The following is an 18820-nucleotide window of genomic DNA, read 5'->3' as shown; positions in this document are numbered from 1 at the left end:
GGCTGTGCCCACGGATGGACCAATGAAAGGAAAATTTCTGCCCAGATAGAAAGTGGGAGCAAAGCGCAGAGGGGGAAGGGTCAGCTGTCAAAGGGGCCAAGCTCTGAAGGCAGAAGGAAGTGCTCTGGGAAAACACTGCTGATGCACCCAGGCCGCCATTGCCCTTCCCCTTGTCAGCGTTGTTCCTCTTCTCGTGTGGGCTTGCTCCTCCTCTTGTCATCCGTGAGCCGCTGATGTCTGATGGTGTCTGATTCTGATGGCAGGAGTGGAGATGGGTGGCTCAGGCTCAGGCCTGTGTGTGGAATACACTGTTGATTCAGCTCCTTCTTGCTGAGTCCTGCTAAGGCTGCTTGGCAGCTGGGCTCTGACTCTTCCCATGCCTTGGACCCTTGATATGGGATGGGGAGAGATGGTGGTTCAAACACGACGGGTTTCTTTGGCTTGTGCCCTTCACGACAGGGTCACCAGGAGACCATTGTATCGGGTGGCCTTCTGGTGGGAGGTGCGGTGCTGCCGCACTCCCTCATGTGCTCGGATCACATCATAGCCAGAGGACATGTGGGGCTACCTGACTGGCCACGCCAAGGTGCCCAGTGACCTAATGCCAGGATCCACTTGAGTGGCTTCAGGACTGCATTCAAACTGATTCTTTTTTTTTTTTTTGCAAAAAGTAAGCAAGCAACAATAAAAAGCCAAGGGACTCTGAATTTTAGAACTGGTTATTTCTTTGTCTTGGCACATAAAGCAATTGAATTGTGGTGTGCCTCCAGCCTGTCCTTGGGGCCATTGTGCAGGACTTGGTGGCAGTGCAGGTATTGGAACCTTGACCCTGACTTCATCTCTTTTCACACTTCCCTATAGGGGGAAAATGAACCAAAAGTTTATTTGGGATCCCAGAAAGCATTGTGTGTGTTTTGGATGCCACTTCACGAGGACAGAATATAAATTGTTTTAAAGGAGAAAATGAGGGATTTCTCTCTTATTGCCTAATGGGGATTTCTTATCATCTGATTTTCATTAGGGGAGATAATGGTGCTGTCTTGAAAAGTTAATGCATCTGTAAGAATTAAGTGTACTCTCACTAGGCAGCATCTATTCCACATTTAAAAGTAGGTGTCTCCTGGCAGGACACCTGGCAGGTCACATAGGCAGACCACTCCCCAGGAAGGAGGTCCCTGGTGTTTGATAAAATTCACTGCCCTATAGCCCATCAGTTTGTACCTTTTGGAAGTTGCTTGCTTCAAGCCCACCGATAGAAGCCTTCCTACTTGATCCTTTTGAAAGTTAACAGTTAAAACTGACCAATCATGACTGTGTAATTATATGGAATTGTCCTTGTACTATTCAACTTCACCCCTTTTTTGCCTTCCTGCTCTTTTTCCGCCCTGCTGGGCTGGGGGAGGTGGCTGGCAGACCTAGGCTAACCTGAATAAACCACCTTTATGCCTTAAAAAAAAAAAAAAGTAGGTATCTAGTTGGAGCCTGCACTGTGGTGTGGTAGGTTAAGCCTCTGCCTACAGCACCAGCATACCATATAGTTTCCAGTTTGTGCCCTGGCTGTTCCACTTCTAGTCCAGCTCCCTACATATGGTCCTGGGAGGTCAGTGGAGAATGGTCCAGGTCTTTGGGCACCTGCACCCACATGGGAGGCCAAAAGCAGATTCCTGGCTTTGGATTGGCTCAACTCTGGCAATTGTGGCCATTTGGGGAGTGAATGAGTAGGTAGAAGATCTCTCCCTGTGCCTCTCCTTTCTGTGACTCTGCCTTTCAGATTAAAAAAAAGAACAAAAAACAAAAAACAGTATATGTACATTTGGTTGGTAGCTGGTATTGAATGAAGTCCTTGCTCTTACATGGGCGACTCCACTGTAGGACACAAGAAAAGAGCATTGGCTAACTGCAGTCTTGCTCTGGACCCTGCTGGGCAGTTCCAGGTGTCTCCAAGCTGCCTGATTCTGTTTCCCCTGGCCTCCTCTGCAGCCTTGTCCCTTCAGGAGCCTATGGCATGGCAGGGGAGCAGGATGGTGTTTGCTCTCAGTTTCACGGTTGGGGCAGAGGATGGCCACGGTCAGTGATCTGGCAGAGACAGTTCCTTTGCGACTTTGAGGACAGTGAGGGTGGCCTCCTTGACTGAGACTTGCCCTGTGATGGGAACCGAGTAAAGAGTGGGGTTGGGGGCTGGGGTACACTCTCTGGCATCCATTCGGAGCTACACCCTGTAATGCCACCCTGGTATTTGTAGAACAAGGCAAGACAGCCTCCCAGGGCTGTCCATGCATCCACTCCCCTCCCAGGGCTGCCCATGCACCCACCTCCCCTCCCAGGGCTGCCGGTGTTGCAGAGACAAGCAAACACAGGAGTGTGGTGGATCCGAGACAGTCCAGTGGTAAGACCAAACCACTGCATGTGCAATGTCTCTGTTGGTTTCTCCTGTGGGACTTCAGCTGAGATCCTCTTTGAATAAAATCTCTATCGATCTGTAAAATCTAAAACACAGTGGATCCCTTTGAGTGACAGAGTGTTCTCCAGCAGGCATTGTTGGGGGTCGTTCTCACACCTGTGCATTTGTTGGCTGTCACGTGGTATTTTTCCATTCCATTTTCTTTAAGTCCATCTGCCTGTCACTTAGATGTACTTACCCTCCATCTGTCGTCTATATGGCAGTTATTGGCTGCCTCTGCTACATGACTTCCATCTACATAGTTAGCTGGTAGCTAGCTTGTTTCCCTGAAGTCCTTAGTGTTCCTTCTAGCTCATTCATAGCCACTGCTGGCTAGCCAGTTTCTCAGACTGCTGAAGGGTTTTCTGGTTGGTTGTTCAAACTACACAGCTTACTCCTTCTGGAAACTGGTGTCAATTTGTCAGTGTTCCCTTCCAGAATGTGCCACTCAGGGTTGATCATAGTAAAGCCACAGGCATGGTTTAACCTACCAGGTAGGGTGGGCTTGCTAATTAATTCCCTTGCTACATTAACTGAGCAATATGATCAGTGAGGTGGACAAGACACCTCCATGTATGGACAGATTCTGATCCTGGTTTTGGCAGGTTAGTTTTTTTCCCCTCTCCATAAATTAGGAAGATGATGATGGACCTAAACTTTTGTAGCTCACATATTCCTTTCATAACCATTTCCTGTAAGTAATGCCCAATGCTTTTCTTGGCTACCGCATGATGCTTTTGTGATTCAAACAAATAAGACGAGCGATAACATGTTAAAATCTTGTAACTGTGGAAACCCCAGACAGCATTAGCTTTTTAAGGTAGGGGCTTAAAAATTTTAATTTACCCAACTCACTGAGTCAGCATCACCAGGTCTAGAACTTTGGGGGCAGAGTTTTAGATATGCTGTGAGTCATGTGTTTGTTAAACTAAGTGAAATCTTTCTGATTCCCAGCCTCTTTGAGTTTCCTAAATGTACTGGGTCAAGTTTCCCAATCATGAAGTACACAAATAGTAGAAAAGAGATCTATATCTGGGCTTTGAGGCGCACGTGGGTGCCCCCTTCTCTGACCTTGACATGGATCAGCATGTTGGCTAGGTGCTCCTGCTGACCACGCCCCAACTGCTAGGGTTTCCAGACTGTGCCTAGCGGGCAGCAGAGACAAAAAGGCCCTTATCCAGAAGCGAAGCAGGTCTGTCCCTAGCGATCCATCTAAGATTACCAGCTTGGCAGATCAAGGAGCTTTGACAACCCTGGAAACCAGCAGCATTCAAATGCAGATGTCCCTCCTGGTCCGAGGCCTTTTCCCCTCTCCTGATATTGCGTGAAAAATCCTTTCTGGAGTCTCTGTTACACTCCAGGTAGGCTCTAGGGGAATATTGGACAAGAGCCCGTCCTGTCGTCAGAGAGGGGCTGGGGATGGTGTTCATGTACCTGCCTGACTGCACCCATAGGGGCTGCTGGTAGTAACTGCCGTCACTCCCCAACAGGACTGCACAGCCTCCCTGCTAGTCTCCATGTAGGGGGACAGCCAGGCTTTTCAGCCAGTGTTGGAGAAACCCTTGCTTTGGAGATGGGGGTGGGGGAAGAGCAGGCCTAACTTTAGGTTTATGTTGCTACTGTTGGCCAGAATTTTGGTGACACTGAGCTGTCGTTAATTGTTACTTCTGGGAATCCAGTCCCTATATTTAATTCCAGCTTAGTTTAAATATGACCTTTTAGAATCTACTGTTAACTCTCTGTGTTCTAATCTTTATAGAGTGAATGGTATTTTTCTAGACAGAAAAGACAAAATGGACATTCAGGTTTTTTGAATTTCCCCTGCTATTTGTTATATGATTTACTCTTCACTGGGCCGACTTTGTAGGTGTTTATAAAGCTGTTTCTTGTTGATTTCGCAGTATTTATACACAGAGTCATGGTGTCTTTATTTCTGACTGTTCCTGTTTGGAAGGAAAACACTGGGCTGATGTCACAAGCTGATACCTTGATCTGAAGATTGGAGTGTGCCTCTCAGAGAGACGCACTTTCTTTTTAAAAAATAGTTGTTTATTTGAAAAGCGGAAGTTACAGAGAAGGAGACCTTCGGTCAGAATGGCGTGGCGGCTGAAGCCAGGAGCTGGGAGCATGTTGATCTCAGTCTCCCACATGGGTGGCAGGTGCCCACACATTTGGGGCATCTTCTGCTTGTCCAGGTGCACTAGCAGGGAGCTGGATCAGCAGTGGAGCAGTGTTCATGTGGCATGCTGGCATCACAAGCAGTGGCTTTTACTCATTGTGCCGCAGCACCAGCCCAAGGACCTGACTTTAAGATGCTCCTAGATTTGGCTTGTTGCACTACAGTTTTCCAGTGTCTTAGGCAAGTGCACCATCGTAAAGTGTCTTAGATTTCTCTGGTGACCTTGAGAGGGCATGCATTCTAGACTGACATCATTGTCCCAAGTATGAAATGATTTTTCTCCAGGTTTCCCACTCTAGCCCTCCACTAGATATAAAAATGCTTTTTTTTTTTAAGTGGTTATTTCTTCTGTTCATCAACATCGATCTGAGAAAGTATGAGAATTTGGGATGCAAGTAGAGATGAGTTTGAGCAAAGCCAGGGAGGCAGAAAGGCCTGGGTGTCAAGATGGGAACTGAAGTGAGTGGCCATGGTGAGGACCAGCGCCTGGAGCAAGCTTCTGCGTGGTGGAGACTGAGATGAGAGTGCTGTGGGCTTTGGCTATGAGAAAGCCTTTTGCTCTGTATTCAAGTGGGTGCAAATGGAGGATGTTGATTCTGACAGGAATCAAAGATAGCTGTGATCCTGTTTACCTCTGGAAGGGAAGGAAAGAGACCCTCTCACGAGAAATGGGGTGGCATGCATTCCACCATGTTGCCAGGTCTCACGGCATTGCAGGAGCAGTGTTCTGAGGATCAACTTCAAAACATGTGAAAATGAGTCTGTTACGTCTCTAGCAAGGGTCTTTAAGAAATTTACAAGGGTATTTACATTATATTACATTTTGTATGTCTCTGTATGAGGGATTGACAGTGTGACAAGTGACAATGAAAGGGAGGAAGTTTCTTGATATTTGAGATGAAAATGGTTCCAGTTTTAAAACTGCTGTTTTCAGTGCGCTGCTCTGTGTGTGTGTGGAGGGGGGGTAGATAGATATTTCTCTTTGCTCAAGCATATTTTTTTACTTATTTTCATTCGAAAGGCAGATTTACAGAGAAAAGCAGAGATAGAAGTACATTTTCTCCTCTGGTTCACTCCCCAACTGGTCACAATGGCTAGCACTTGAACCAATCCAAAGCCAGGAGCCAGGTGCTTCTTCTGGGTCTCCTACACAGGTGCAGGGTCCCAAAGCACTGGGCCATCGTCCACTGCTTTTCCAGGCCACGTGCCCATATGGGATGCTGGTACATGTGCAGGATGAGGATTTAGCCACTAGGCCACCGCACCAGGCCCCTTTGCTCAAGCATCTTTTATACACCTTATTGTCTCTTTCTGTTGGAAAGCAAGCTTTTAGGAAAGGGACTCTGTCTTTGAACTGCAGCTGGTTATGTATCAGTGCTTTGAATAGAAGACAAAAATGGGAGGTGTTAGCTCGTAAAACAGAAAAGACTTGAAAGAGAAGCCAATGAGGAACTGGATTGTGATACCGGGTTATCAGCACGGCTGTGGGCGGGGAGCCTGAGGAGCTGGGACAGAGCAGGGATTGGGAGTAGATTCTGTTGTAGGCAGCGGAGACAGTGACTGAGCCTGTCTGCTGCTGGCTGCTGAGAGCATGTGTGACACACAGCCTGCACTGGCTCCAATAGATCTGAAAATGTGCTTCAGAGTAAGCAGGGGGGATCATCAGACAATCAAAATTTTTTTAAAAAAAATTTCATTCTGTATGAAAAGCAGAAATAGAGATTTTTTTTTCTAAGATTTAGATATTTTTATTGCAAAGTCAGATATATAGAGAGGAGGAGAGACAGAGAGGAAGATCTTCCGTCCGATGATTCACTCCCCAAGTGACCGCAACGGCCAGCCGGTGCTGCGCCGATCCGAAGCCGGGAACCAGGAACCTCTTCCGGGTGCAGGATCCCAAGGCTTTGGGCCGTCCTGGACTGCTTTCCCAGGCCACAAGCAGGATGGGAAGTGGGGCTATTGGGATTAGAACCGGCGCCCATATGGGATGGCGACGTGTTCAAGGCGAGGACTTTAGCCGCTAGGCCACGCCGTCAGGTCCAAGAAATAGAGATCTTTCATTTGCTGATTCACTCCCCCAAAGACCCAAAAGAACCAGGGCTGGGCCAGGCTAAAACTGGGAGTTAGACACTCTGTTCAGGTCTCCTACAGGGGTGACAGGGACTCAAGTCCTTGAGCCATTTGCACCTGCTGCCTCCCAGGGTGCCCTTTAGCTGAAAGCTCCACGTTGGAGTTGAGCAGGGACTGGAACCCCAGCCCTCTGATAGGGCCAACTTTGTGGCTGCATGTAGCTGCCTGCCGCCAGGTGTGCCCTGTCTTGTTCCGGAGTCGCACCTTGGCCGCATGCCGCCTGCTTTCAGCAAGAAGTGCACCAACAGTGCAGGAGTTGTGCTTTCGGGTCAGTTGTTGGGCTGGTTTGGAAGCTCGCCCTCCCCTTCGGAGGATCCTGAGAGGGAATTTCTCAGACCTCAGCATTTGGCAAGCTACAGCTTTTATCTGATCTAGTGTCTCCCTTTCCTGTGAAGAAGACAGGCCCGCGGGGCTGTGTTTTTAAGGGGATCTCCCCAGGTCTGTCTTACATAGCATGAACCCTGACGCCCACGGATAGAGAACTGGCTGAAGGCAGAGTCAGCTTCCCGAGGGAGTGTGGTCGTGAGGAGAGGAGTGAAGAGAGACGTGCTGGTTTTGTGTTATCTCAATGTTTCTCAACCCTGTTTTGCTTACTGCCTTCCCTCGGAGTAATTCTAGACATTTCTCCTAATTGCTTCCCAGCCCCCACTAGATTTAGCACAAAGCAACAAGATGATGTTGACTGGGATTGAGTTTAGAGCATTGTTAAGACTTTGAAGTATCTAATTTTTTTTCCCACTATCACAAGAACCAGTTCCCTCCTATTTTAGGGACAGCATCTTTCTTGAATGCAGACTCTGTGCATGTCTATGTTGTTTGATTTTTGGTTTTGACAATATTAGGACTCTGAACATGGAGAGTGAAGAAAAGTCACAGCGCTGGACAGTGTTGGCTTCATCTGAAGTGAAGAGTGCCTGCAAGCATGCCCTCTCCCTGAGCCAGAGCGCTGAGCCCCCAGGCATCTGAGCTGTCTCCGCAGCAGTACAGCCTGGCAGAGGCCCTAGAGCAGAACAAGCCACGACCTGAATGGCAGGGAGGATGGTCAGCCACATTTGGTCCCCAAGAAGGCTTTATTCTTGGTCTGTCCGTTGGTTGTGTCTGGAAGTAGCGTGAGCCTCAAGCAGGTGTGAGCAGCCTGGCTGCTCCCTGAAGTGAGAAAAGTGGGCGAGGCACCTCTTAAGAAGGGAAGGATGAGTATATAAAGAAAGGGGCTGCTGTGTGACTGAACAAATAAAACATCTTTGGAATTAATTTGGGAAGGTCAAATAAGAATTAAAAACTTAGAAACAATACAGAGGAGTGGTGTTTAAGCGGGCCGCAGGAAATTTTCCTGAGATGTCAGAGCACATGGTTTTTTTTAAGCTACCCATCTTTTGTTGTGAGGGAGGAAGTATTTACTTTTTCTGTCTGATGTTCAGATTCTCTTGACATTAAAAGGTAACCAACCCTATGTAGCCAAGTGGACTGCAGAAGGCTCACTTATTAGACAAATATGAATAGTTTTTAGGTAGAAAGACTCTTGTTACTTTTTTTTTAAAAGATTTATACATATTTATTAAAGGCAATTTATAGAGAAAAAGGTTCACTCCACAAATGGCAGCAGTGGCTGGAGCTGTACTGAACTGAAATCAGGTGCTTCCTCCAGGTCTCCCATGTTGGGTACAGGGTCCCAAAGCTCTGGGCCATCCTCCACTGCTTTCTTAGACTACAAGCATATAGCTGGATGGGAGGGAAGTGGAGCAACCAGGACACAAACTGATCAAGTGGGCCTTTGAGTTGGGCATATGTGCTGTTGTTGGTCTCAGGGGACAGAGCTGCCTGTCTAGAATCTCAACCCATAACTGGTCATCCCAGTTTCATCTGACTGCAGTGCTTGACTTTTCTATTTCCTTGATTCTTTGAGGAGAACCAGATGAAAGTTTTTCCCTGGGAACTAAGATATTTCAAGTTGGGCTGTAATCACTTTGTGGTTTGAGGCTTGCTGGACACAATTTTGTATTTTTCAGGTTAAATAATAGTTGTTTTCATTTGGTGTGAGAATTACAATCATCATCCTGCAAAATTCCCCAACCCCTCCATCTGCATTTGACGGAATAAAGAGATACTCTTCTGGCCAAGTTTGATGGTTGACAAAATTACATAGACAGGGCAGAGTAGGGAGGGAAGGGACCCGCATTCCTCAAATTCAGCCTTCCCATTGTATAGACAGGAATTGTTGGATCAGAAGCTGGATGAGATCCCCAAGAGCTCACGGTCGGGTTGGACCTGACTGAAGCTAAGACAGAACTTGGCTCACTCTAGCTCACTGCTGGCACACTATGTATTTCTTAAGATTTACTGAGATGCGTTTTCTACTTAATCCCTTCCCTTTTGAAAACCATTCAGCCCAAAATTAGAATTTGCTTCCAACAGGTAATGCTTAGGAGCCCATCTCACACTTTCCTTCTTTAAGTGCCTCCTTCAACCCCACCTCATCTCCACCTCCAATTTACAAAGTGTCTTTTTCTAGCCACCTAGGTGCAGCACTCCACTGTGGAAATATAATCAAGACTCGGGTTTGTCTGCGAGTGTGGGTGCCAGAGGTAAACAGACTTGTTTGCCCTGGTAGAGGAGATATACTTAGCAGGGACAGTGACTGCAGGTGTATAGGATGAGTGGCTGCTTGCCCGCTTACCAGGGCAAGGTGTGTCCCTGTGGCAGAATTTTCCCACACTACCATCTCCTCGTTTACCATTCCCCAGTCCACATGCTCACAGGACCCAAAACTGGCAGGAAATAGAAATCAACACGCGTTTGCCAGGGAGTAGGAATACAAGGGACCAGAATTATCACACACTAAGTATCTTTACACTGAGTCTGAAGCTGAGTTTTACAAACCAGGGGCACACCACATTGATCCCTGAAATACTGCATAGCACTACTCCTCTGAACCTGAAAATGTGAACTGTTGGGATTTCCTCTGGTGATCCCATGAAGTGGATCTACAGCTTGAGTTCTGTTCTGTTGAAGGCGTAGAGCCATGGCTCATGTTGGGAGGTGGGGTGGGAGGGATGCAGGGGGTTGAGAACTGCTCAGGGCAGAGGCCTCACCTATTAGTGTGGGGTGGGAGTATATGAGGTGGTCTCATTAAGTTCCAGGGCATATGTGGAGACACAGGTGTGCAGAGAACCTGTAAATGCAGGACAGAGTGTACACTTTTCCACCTCCTGACTGGGAAATGGGGTATCTTTTCCGCACCTAAGATAATAGAAGAGGCTGTCATGGCTGTGCACTGACATGAAATGAAACAGTAGTCAGTTGTGACAGGGTTGGATTTTGCTCTCAGGGGATTGAACGGTCAGCCAGCCAGCCTTTTGCATGTGTGTCTCAATGCTGCTGATTCGTGGCTGTCTCTTGGCAAGGACCTGAATGCAGCCCTCAGCCCTGCACTCTAGCCTAGGAACCTTGGGCATTCTGCACCATGGTGCTTGTTTGTCCTGTGACTGGGCTGGACTGAGATTCAACACACCAGGAGTTACAGAGAGACCTTCCATCCGCTAGGTCACTTCCCCTGATGGCCACAATGGCCAGGGCTGAGCCAGATTGAAGCCAAGCATTTCGTTTGGTTGGCAGGAACCCAAACATTGGGTCATGTTCTACTGCCTTTTCCAGGACATTAGTAGGGAGCCTGATTGAAAGTGCAACAGCTAGGACATGAACCAGTGCCTGTATGGGATGTTGATATCACAAATGGCAGAGGTTGTTGTGTGTGTGTGTGTTTAATCGGCTATGCTGCAGCACTGGCCAGAGAGCAGACATCTGTGTTGGTCATTGTCATTTCCAGCAGTGCCACAGTTGTCTTCCTTGCTTGTAATCTGTCTCCCAGGCATTGGCACTTTCACCTGTGCTACATATGAAGCCAGATCAAGCATGGTTCTTTCTGGCTCTGCTCTTCGTGATAGTTGACCTTAGTACTAGAAAACCAGGGAGAATTTAGTCAATGAAGCATGGAGTTTCTTTTTTGCAGACGCTCTGTTAGGGCTGGTGTCATGGTGTAGCAAGTCAAGCCGCTGCCTCCAACACCCACATTCCCCTGTGGGCTTCAGTTGGAGTTTGACCTTTTCTGCTTTTGATCTAGCTCTCTGATAATGCACCTGGGATAGCAGCTGAAGATAGCCCGGGTGCTTTCGTTCTTGCACCCATGTGCAAGACCAGGATGAAGCTCCTGGGCCAGGCCTGGCCATTGAGGCCATGTTAAATTTCAATGATGTCTGTGGTCTTATCATGCAAAGGGCTTTTAAAACCTGTTTTGGCATGTTTGATGGCATGGCACTTACGTTAAGTTGCCTTTGCTATTGAATTCTGCAGGTAAAAACAATTTTTTAAAAAATCTATTCAGTGGTTTTCAGGTAGAATGCTGCGTGCTAAAGATCTAAAAGTGGACTATGTTTTTCCTTCCTGTAAGGAATGTCATGGGGTAGAGACTAAATAAATGGTGTCGCCATGTTGTACTGTGAGTACAGATGGTACTGCAGAAAGTGTGTATGTGAGGGTAGTTTGTGGTATGTATTTAGATGAAAAGAAGGCAAACATTGAAACTTTCCAGGCAATAAGCTATTGGAGTGCTAGGACTTGGCCAGATGAAATACTATGTAAAATAGTTGGGTATGTCAGAATCCTCACTGTTTCTCTGGGATAAGGTGATTGTAATCTACTCCTCAGGCCTTGTCACTTCCTGTGCGTCATGAATGGGAATCTGTTCTCCGTGAATATTTTTCTCCTGAGTCCCAGCTTATCTCCCTGCTGCTAAAAATTCTTACTGAAGCTGGTTGGTTGAGTTTTCCAGGGAGTTTTCCAGGGAGCTCTGTGAGCTCAAGGGAGAATGAATGAAACTGGAGCAGTTGTGAGCCAGCAGTGAGATCATTGGATGACTTGCGTTTCAGATTGCTTCCAAGTATGATCACCAGGCGGAAGAAGACCTTCGCAACTGGATTGAAGAGGTGACGGGCATGAGCATTGGCACCAACTTCCAGCTGGGCCTGAAGGATGGCATCATCCTCTGCGAGTGAGTGGAGGCCCCGGGGTCCACGTGTGCCCATCCTTTCCCCTGGCCTCTGGCCTCCCTTCCCCATCCAGGGTGTTGAGCCTCGGTATTCTGTAAATGTATGGAATGCTTTCTTTTACTGCTGTTAAAGGAACTAACTGTTGCAGTGCTTGTTTCTGTGTGGCCACTAAATGCAGTTTCTCGCTGCTTTTCCTTCACAGACTCATCAACAAGCTGCAGCCAGGATCGGTGAAGAAGGTCAATGAGTCCTCATTAAACTGGCCTCAGGTAATGGCCAAGCCAGCCTCCAGTTCTAGCTGGTTAATTTTTTCTGCCCTGAAATCTTGAAGTTTTTTGCTGTTTTGAAAGAATTTTTTTAGCAGGAATTTATATACATTACTCTATATAGGTTTTCTCAGTTTTTTTTTCCAAAACTACCTATGTTGAACAATTTGATTATCAGCACATATTTAGCTTAGAAGATTTGCTTTATGGATTGATTGAAGAGAAAGTTTCCATCTATTGGTTCACTCCACTTGTGCTTAGGAGCTGTACTGGGCTGGGCCAGAGCCAGGAGCCGGGAACTTAATCCAGGTCTCCTACGCGGTTCACAGGAACCCAGTTATTTGAATCATCATCACTCCTTCCTCGGTCCAGGTTAGCAGGAAGCTGGAGTCGGGAGCAGAGCCGAGAATCAAACCACTCTAAGTGGCATGCAGGTGTCTTAACTCCTGGGCTAAACTCCAGTTTTCCTATATTTAATGTATCTACTTTCAGAGAGGGTTTGACGCAGTGTACAAGCAGTAATGTAATCTAGACTTTAAGGATCATCAAGAGGAAAAAGTAAAACAATATAATAGCTTATGTTTGGTTTTAGGACAAAGTATCAGAAATGCTCACAAATATTTGTGATTTGTTCAAGTTAGCCATTCATTTGGTCTTAAGTAAATGTAAGATAAACAAAAAGATAAGGCTTTAATATCTGCAATCTCTAAAAATTTTTTGAGGGTACAAAGTTGGAAAAACAGTGATCCCTGGTCTGCTGACTCACTTTCTAAATATCCACAGCAGTTAGAGCTGTGCCAGGAGAGAGCAGAAACCAGGAACTCACTCTGAGTCTGCTGTGTGGGAGTCAGGAACTCAGCTGCTTGGAGCATCCCTTGCTATCTCCCAGGGTACCCATTAACAGGAAGCTAGAAGCGGGAGCAGAGCCAGGGCTCAAATCCAGGCATTTCTGTATGGGACAGGAGCGTCCCGAGGAGAATCTTAACCACTGTGCAAAATGTCCACCTCCCACAAATTTAATTTGAGATAAGAATAAAGCACAAGAATTTTTATTCTGTTTGTGATGAATGTGGTTTGACTAAGAAAATTCTACAACTGAGATCAGTTGTTTAGCCTAGTAGTGATGACATCAGAGTATCTGAATTTGATTCTTGGCTGGGAGGTATTGGTGATGACTAAATAAATGATACTTAACACTCACAGGATTGAATTCTCAGCACCTAATCCTGACCTTGGCCTTGGCCCCAGCCATTGTGGGCATGTGAACAGTGAACCAATGAATTGGAACTCTCACTGCATCTCTCTTGTTTGCTCTGCCTTACAGATAAATAAAAGAAAATTCCAGAACTGCATAGCTCTGATGTAGAATTCTTAAAAATGTATAAGGAAGATGTTTTCCTGAAAGAACTAATGATGTGTAACTACATAAAATTGTTTTGAGCCACATTGAGATAAACTTTTTTTTTTTTTGCATTCAGAGACTATGCTTGGTGTATATCTGGTTGTGAATCTTTGCCAAGTTAGCTTTCTGTCCAGCATCTTACAGTTCAATCCTGAAAGAGTATAATTCATAGATATGACCAAAGTCAATGTTTAACTCTAAAAATGCTATGTGAACCTTTTTCTATGTAGTTGGAGAATATTGGCAACTTTATTAAAGCTATCCAGGCTTATGGTATGAAGCCACATGACATATTTGAAGCCAATGATCTTTTCGAGAACGGAAACATGACCCAGGTTCAGACTACGTTGGTGGCTCTGGCCGGTCTGGTACGTATATGTCTTTTAATGGCTGATTAAAAATATACTCGGTGACAAATTGCATCATTGCCCTGGGGTTTGAGAGCCAGTGTGGGGAGGCCTGTCTCTGCTGAATTTGTTAGCTTTGGGAAAAGGCTGCTGCCTTGTGCTAGGTGGTAGAACTAGGCCACTCCCCTTCACAGGTGACAGTGCCTCTGTGAGTAGCCTAACTCTTGTCTGGGTTTTCCTGATGAGGTCCTCATCCGGTGGACATACAGTTAGACTTTGCTATTCCTTCTGTAAAACTCTTTATGGAATATGCGTGGAAGTGACTGTTCAGTTAGTCTGTGTGTTTCCACCTAGGCTAAAACAAAAGGTTTCCATACAACCATTGACATTGGAGTTAAGTATGCAGAAAAACAAACAAGACGCTTTGATGAAGGAAAACTAAAAGCTGGCCAGAGTGTAATTGGTTTGCAGGTAAGTCATGTGATGCTGGCTCAGTCCCTCATTGAATATCACTAATTTTTGTTGTGTAAACTGTTAAGTCTCTCCTACATAAAGAGTACGTTAAGGAGCTATATTTGGGCATGGCTCTATGCTTTACAACCTATGAGGCAATGATGGGTTTTGGAAGAAACTCCATTTGACAGTTGTCTAGGAAATGATAATCATTTTTCTAATCACAGTGTCTTTTTCTAATTTAAGAAAGTGCACTTTGTGACTTCCTAAATATTGTTGACAAAATGAAGCAGTTTCTCAAGACCTTAATGGTAAAGTCTTTTATTTACCATAGAAAGCATGATGTGGCCTGCAAATGCTGCCAAAATGTGTCAGTTTAATTCTCCTTAAATAATTGAAATGTTTTCCCCCCATTCACATTGTTCTCTGGGACAGTGTCGCAAGAGCAGCATTGCTAAATGCCCTCAGCACTGTGGGCCGGACTGTCACCTACATGGTACCTTGCCCTTGTTTGACTCACTATGTGAGCCGAGTTTATTTTCAGATGGCACAAAACTGTATCCATGGTGAGAAATTAAAGACCTCAATTTCCAAACCATAGTTAGTTGGCTAAATTATAACTCCTGGGAAGAAACTTGTAACAATGATACACTGGAGTTTGAAAAAAGATCAGTTAAGGAAAGAAAAGTTACACAATACTGTGGTAGGTGTGATTGTTTTTAACAATGTACGTATTTTTAGCCCTGTAGATGTTTGTGCAGATATGTGTGGCTACAGACCAGTGAAAAGGGGAGGGGAACCTTCACAATTGCTGGCTGACTTTCAGTACCTGGGTGGGGGGCTCAGAATGATGGTTTCCGTTTTTCTTTTTGCTTGTGTGTATTTTCTGAATCTTCTTCATTGAACAGATTTTACTTTCAGCAGTAGAGATTTCTCCTAATAGGTCATCTCTTTAACTAAAAGGGGACCAGCAATAGTCTGTGCTGGTTGGTCCTGAAGCTGTTGCTCTTGATGGAGAAGTTAGTTGTTTTCTGACCTAAGTTGGGTTCAGATTCTTCATTCTGCCTCTCTCTTTCACTCTGTCCATTGGTGTGAGGAGTAGCAGAGTAAAGTAGGGTTCTTTCCCCCAAGAAAATGATGATTTTGAAACCAAGAATCTCCTCCAAATCTAGATAAAATATTTGGCCTTATATAAAAAGTTTGGAGTAGAAGGTGTGTTGTCCTGCTCAAGATGCTCCTCCCCTAAAGTAACTGAAGTGGCGCAGCAGTGTGAAGGGGACAGAGGAGCGTGGAGATAGATGGCTCAGAGTTCTGCCACTGTCATAGTGGCTTGTGTTCATGGGTGTCACTTCATGTGTGGTGAATTAGCTATCAGATTGCAGATTCAGTGATTTGGCGGAGGGCGGGGGGAGTGGGAATTTTACAGTTAGTACTTGAAATCTCTAAAAGCAGAGAAAACAGTCTGGTTGACTTAAGCCTTAGCTTCGGAACTGATCAGTTGCACTTCCATGTTCTTCATAACACAAAAAGTTTGGTTGGGGTTGTATATTTTATTGACTTCCTATGATTAGTGCTAATTAATCTTATTTTTCAACTTGAAAGATGGGAACCAACAAGTGTGCCAGCCAGGCAGGAATGACAGCTTATGGAACCAGAAGGCATCTTTATGATCCCAAAATGCAAACTGACAAGCCTTTTGATCAGACCACAATTAGTCTGCAGATGGGCACCAACAAAGGAGCCAGCCAGGTAAGTGATACCTTTTCATGTTTACAACCAAGAGTACAAAAGGGCTATTTTTAAGTTAGCATTTACCTTATGATTAGCCTAAAAGTTGAAAGTAGATATTCTTTTGTGTGGTATATTTATATTATATTTCTTAATGAGTGGAGCTGTGTTGAAGAAAGAAGAAAATTAACCTTTTCAACAGTACACAAGTTTGCAATAGCTCATAGTGTTTTAGGCAGTCGGAACAATTGGCCTTGCTCCCCAACCAGAAAGTGCAAATGTGGTTTGTTACAGTGTTCTTGCTCCAAAATCCAGCCAAGGATTTTCGCATTTAAACGTTGGCTTTTGGTGGTGGTAGTGGTAATGGTGTCTTGTTTTAAATGGATCCCCTTTTATATTACTAGGTAAAGAACATTCTGGTGTTCTGCAAATAACTATTTAATTAGAACTTAATAGGAATTGGCTTAATGGGAGTTAATGGGTCCTGATTCCTACTAAATGACAGTTAAATAGTTTTAAAATAACAGCATGTAGTTCTTAATCAGGAGATGGAAAATGCCCTCTGGTTTTCCGAGCTGTACTAGCACACATCACATAGAAATATGTCTTCACCACATACAGGTGAGCTGCTAGCACCCAGGCAGAGGATCCCACAGCCATTTGAGAGCAGTTGAGGCTCATAGTCTAGCAAAAGGTGGGCAGGGGATTGAGGTTTGCTGTTCACTGTTGCTGGAATGTGGCCTGCTCTCACAGGTGCTGCTCAGGTTTATGTTTCTGCCCTTTAGGTCTGGGTGTGTGTCTCAGACCTAGTGGAGAAGGCAGGCCAGGTAGCCGAAGCCTGGTCCTAGCATAGGTGCTCTGAGGTGGCACCTGGCATGTCTCAAGGCCTTTTGCGAAGACTAGGGTCTCTAAGGTTTGCTTAGCATTGTTTTGGTTGAATGTGATAAACCAGGCTTTTCAAATGGGCAATCTACATTTGTGGTCATGGTGGGTATTCAGATGAGGCTGTCAGCTGTGCCCACATCATGCATTATTTTTACATTCCTCCTTTTAAGGCAAATGTGATTTTCTTCAATTTGAAATGGAGAGAGAGAATTTTCTATTTGCTGGTTCACTCCCCAAAAACCTGCAAGAAAATTCCTCTGGGTCTCCCATATAGTTGGCAGGGCCCACCAGGCTGCCTCCCAGGATGCATTAGCAGGAAGCTGGACTGGGAGCAGAGCAGCCTGGACTCTGTCCAGTACTGTGCTGTGTGATGCACACATCCCTGTACAAGGCCTCAACCAGCTGTGCTCCAGCACCCGCTCCAATGTTTACGTTCTTTATGCATGATCCTCTCTCAGATCCAGAGGAAGGAGGATTGTCTCTACTAGGTCTGTGAGATACTTAAAACTAAAAGTCAGCTTGCTTGGGGCCATAGACCAGTTTTACAGCAGAACAAGGACTTGAAGGGGAGTATGACCTAGCTGGAAACCAGTGAATATCATTTCATAAAAGTGACTCAGTGCCTGGATATTTTGGTAAACTAGCTTCATAACTGCTGAGCCACCTGAACGTTCCTGTATTGTATCCACACATTCAAATTGAGTTTCATAGTCTAGAAAATCGTTACAAGAATGCATGTAAAGCTGCTAACTTCCACATTATGTTCTGATGCCAGGCGGGGATGTTGGCCCCAGGAACCAGGAGAGACATCTATGATCAGAAGCTAACATTACAGCCAGTGGACAACTCAACGATCTCGCTACAGATGGGGACCAACAAAGTTGCTTCCCAGAAAGGAATGAGTGTGTACGGGCTTGGGCGGCAAGTATATGATCCCAAATACTGTGCCGCCCCGACAGAGCCTGCCATTCACAATGGAAGTCAAGGGACAGGGACCAACGGGTCGGAAATCAGTGATAGCGATTCCCAGGCAGAGTACCCCGATGAGTATCATGGCGAGTACCAGGATGATTACCCCAGGGAGTACCAGTATGGGGACCAGGGCATTGATTACTAGAGTGACACAGAGGAGCCCAAGATTTAGTCCATTGTTCCTATTCAGTGAGAACCAAGCTAGCCTTGAGTAATTTTTATCTCGTCTTCCTAAAACACTATTATGCTTATTATACCTAAAAAAGAAAAATTGCCTTACGTACATTCCTTTTTCCTTTCTCTGCCTCTTCCCTCAATAGTTGCCTTTTAGTGCTGTAACAGTTAAATACTACAGCATAACCAGTAACTCGAACATGAAGTAAAAAGGAATACTGTGAAAGGGGAATACTCTTGTACAGCCAATTCTTTTATTAAAGATCTATGCATTTTTACAATCTTCTACTTAAAATTGGTATTTTCAAACAATAGGGTGGTTTTTTTTTTGATAGTTCAGTATATCTGGTTTCTACATGGAAGACTAAACTCATGCTTGTTGCTAATCGTGGTTTTTGCCAACTAAATCTAAGATATGCAGCATTTTAGGAATTTACATATCAATGTTTCTACAGTATTGTTTGTTAATTTTTAAATAAAGTCCTGATCAGTGTGCACCTGTGATAATATGTGTACTCATTCTCGCACCTATGCTGACAAGATCTTTTGGGAACGGTATTGCTGAAGGAGCCCGTGCGAAGGAGCATGTGCGGAAGGGGCCTGCACACTTCCAGGTCTGGGCGGTGCATGCTCTTCCTTTCTGTGCCAATGTATCAATATAGAGTTGCTCTGTTTTCTTCAACTGTATTTATTGCTGCATTTCTCAGCATAAACTTATCCCATTGTATTTTTTATAAATAAATATTTTTTTTGAACATTCATATGAACCTCAGACTTGTCATTTTTTGGTTGACTAGCTTCC

At 45.2% G+C, this 18820-nt stretch overlaps 1 protein-coding gene across 3 annotated transcripts in view; it reads left to right on the top strand.

Moving 5' to 3' along the window:
- Positions 1-18522, top strand: part of CNN3 (calponin 3) — a 30712-nt gene extending 12190 nt beyond the window's left edge. Inside the window, exons 2-7 of one of the 3 annotated variants that reach the window (XM_040998897.1) lie at positions 11672-11793; positions 11994-12060; positions 13690-13827; positions 14161-14277; positions 15862-16008; positions 17648-18522. In XM_040998897.1, coding sequence (XP_040854831.1) covers positions 11672-11793; positions 11994-12060; positions 13690-13827; positions 14161-14277; positions 15862-16008; positions 17648-17989 — 933 coding nt within the window. In that variant the 3' untranslated portion in view covers positions 17990-18522. The remainder of the gene's footprint in view (positions 1-11671; positions 11794-11993; positions 12061-13689; positions 13828-14160; positions 14278-15861; positions 16009-17647) is intronic. The other 2 variants (XM_040998899.1, XM_040998898.1) reach the window with 2 other exon arrangements.
- The last annotated feature ends 298 nt before the right edge of the window (positions 18523-18820 follow it).

This window comes from Ochotona curzoniae, unplaced genomic scaffold (assembly GCF_017591425.1).
Source record: "Ochotona curzoniae isolate NIBS_2020 unplaced genomic scaffold, NIBS_Ocur_1.0 scaffold_1037, whole genome shotgun sequence".
NCBI classification, from domain to species: Eukaryota; Metazoa; Chordata; class Mammalia; order Lagomorpha; family Ochotonidae; genus Ochotona; species Ochotona curzoniae.
Note: the sequence above shows the minus strand (reverse complement) of the source record. Positions and strands in the feature narration are given on the sequence as shown.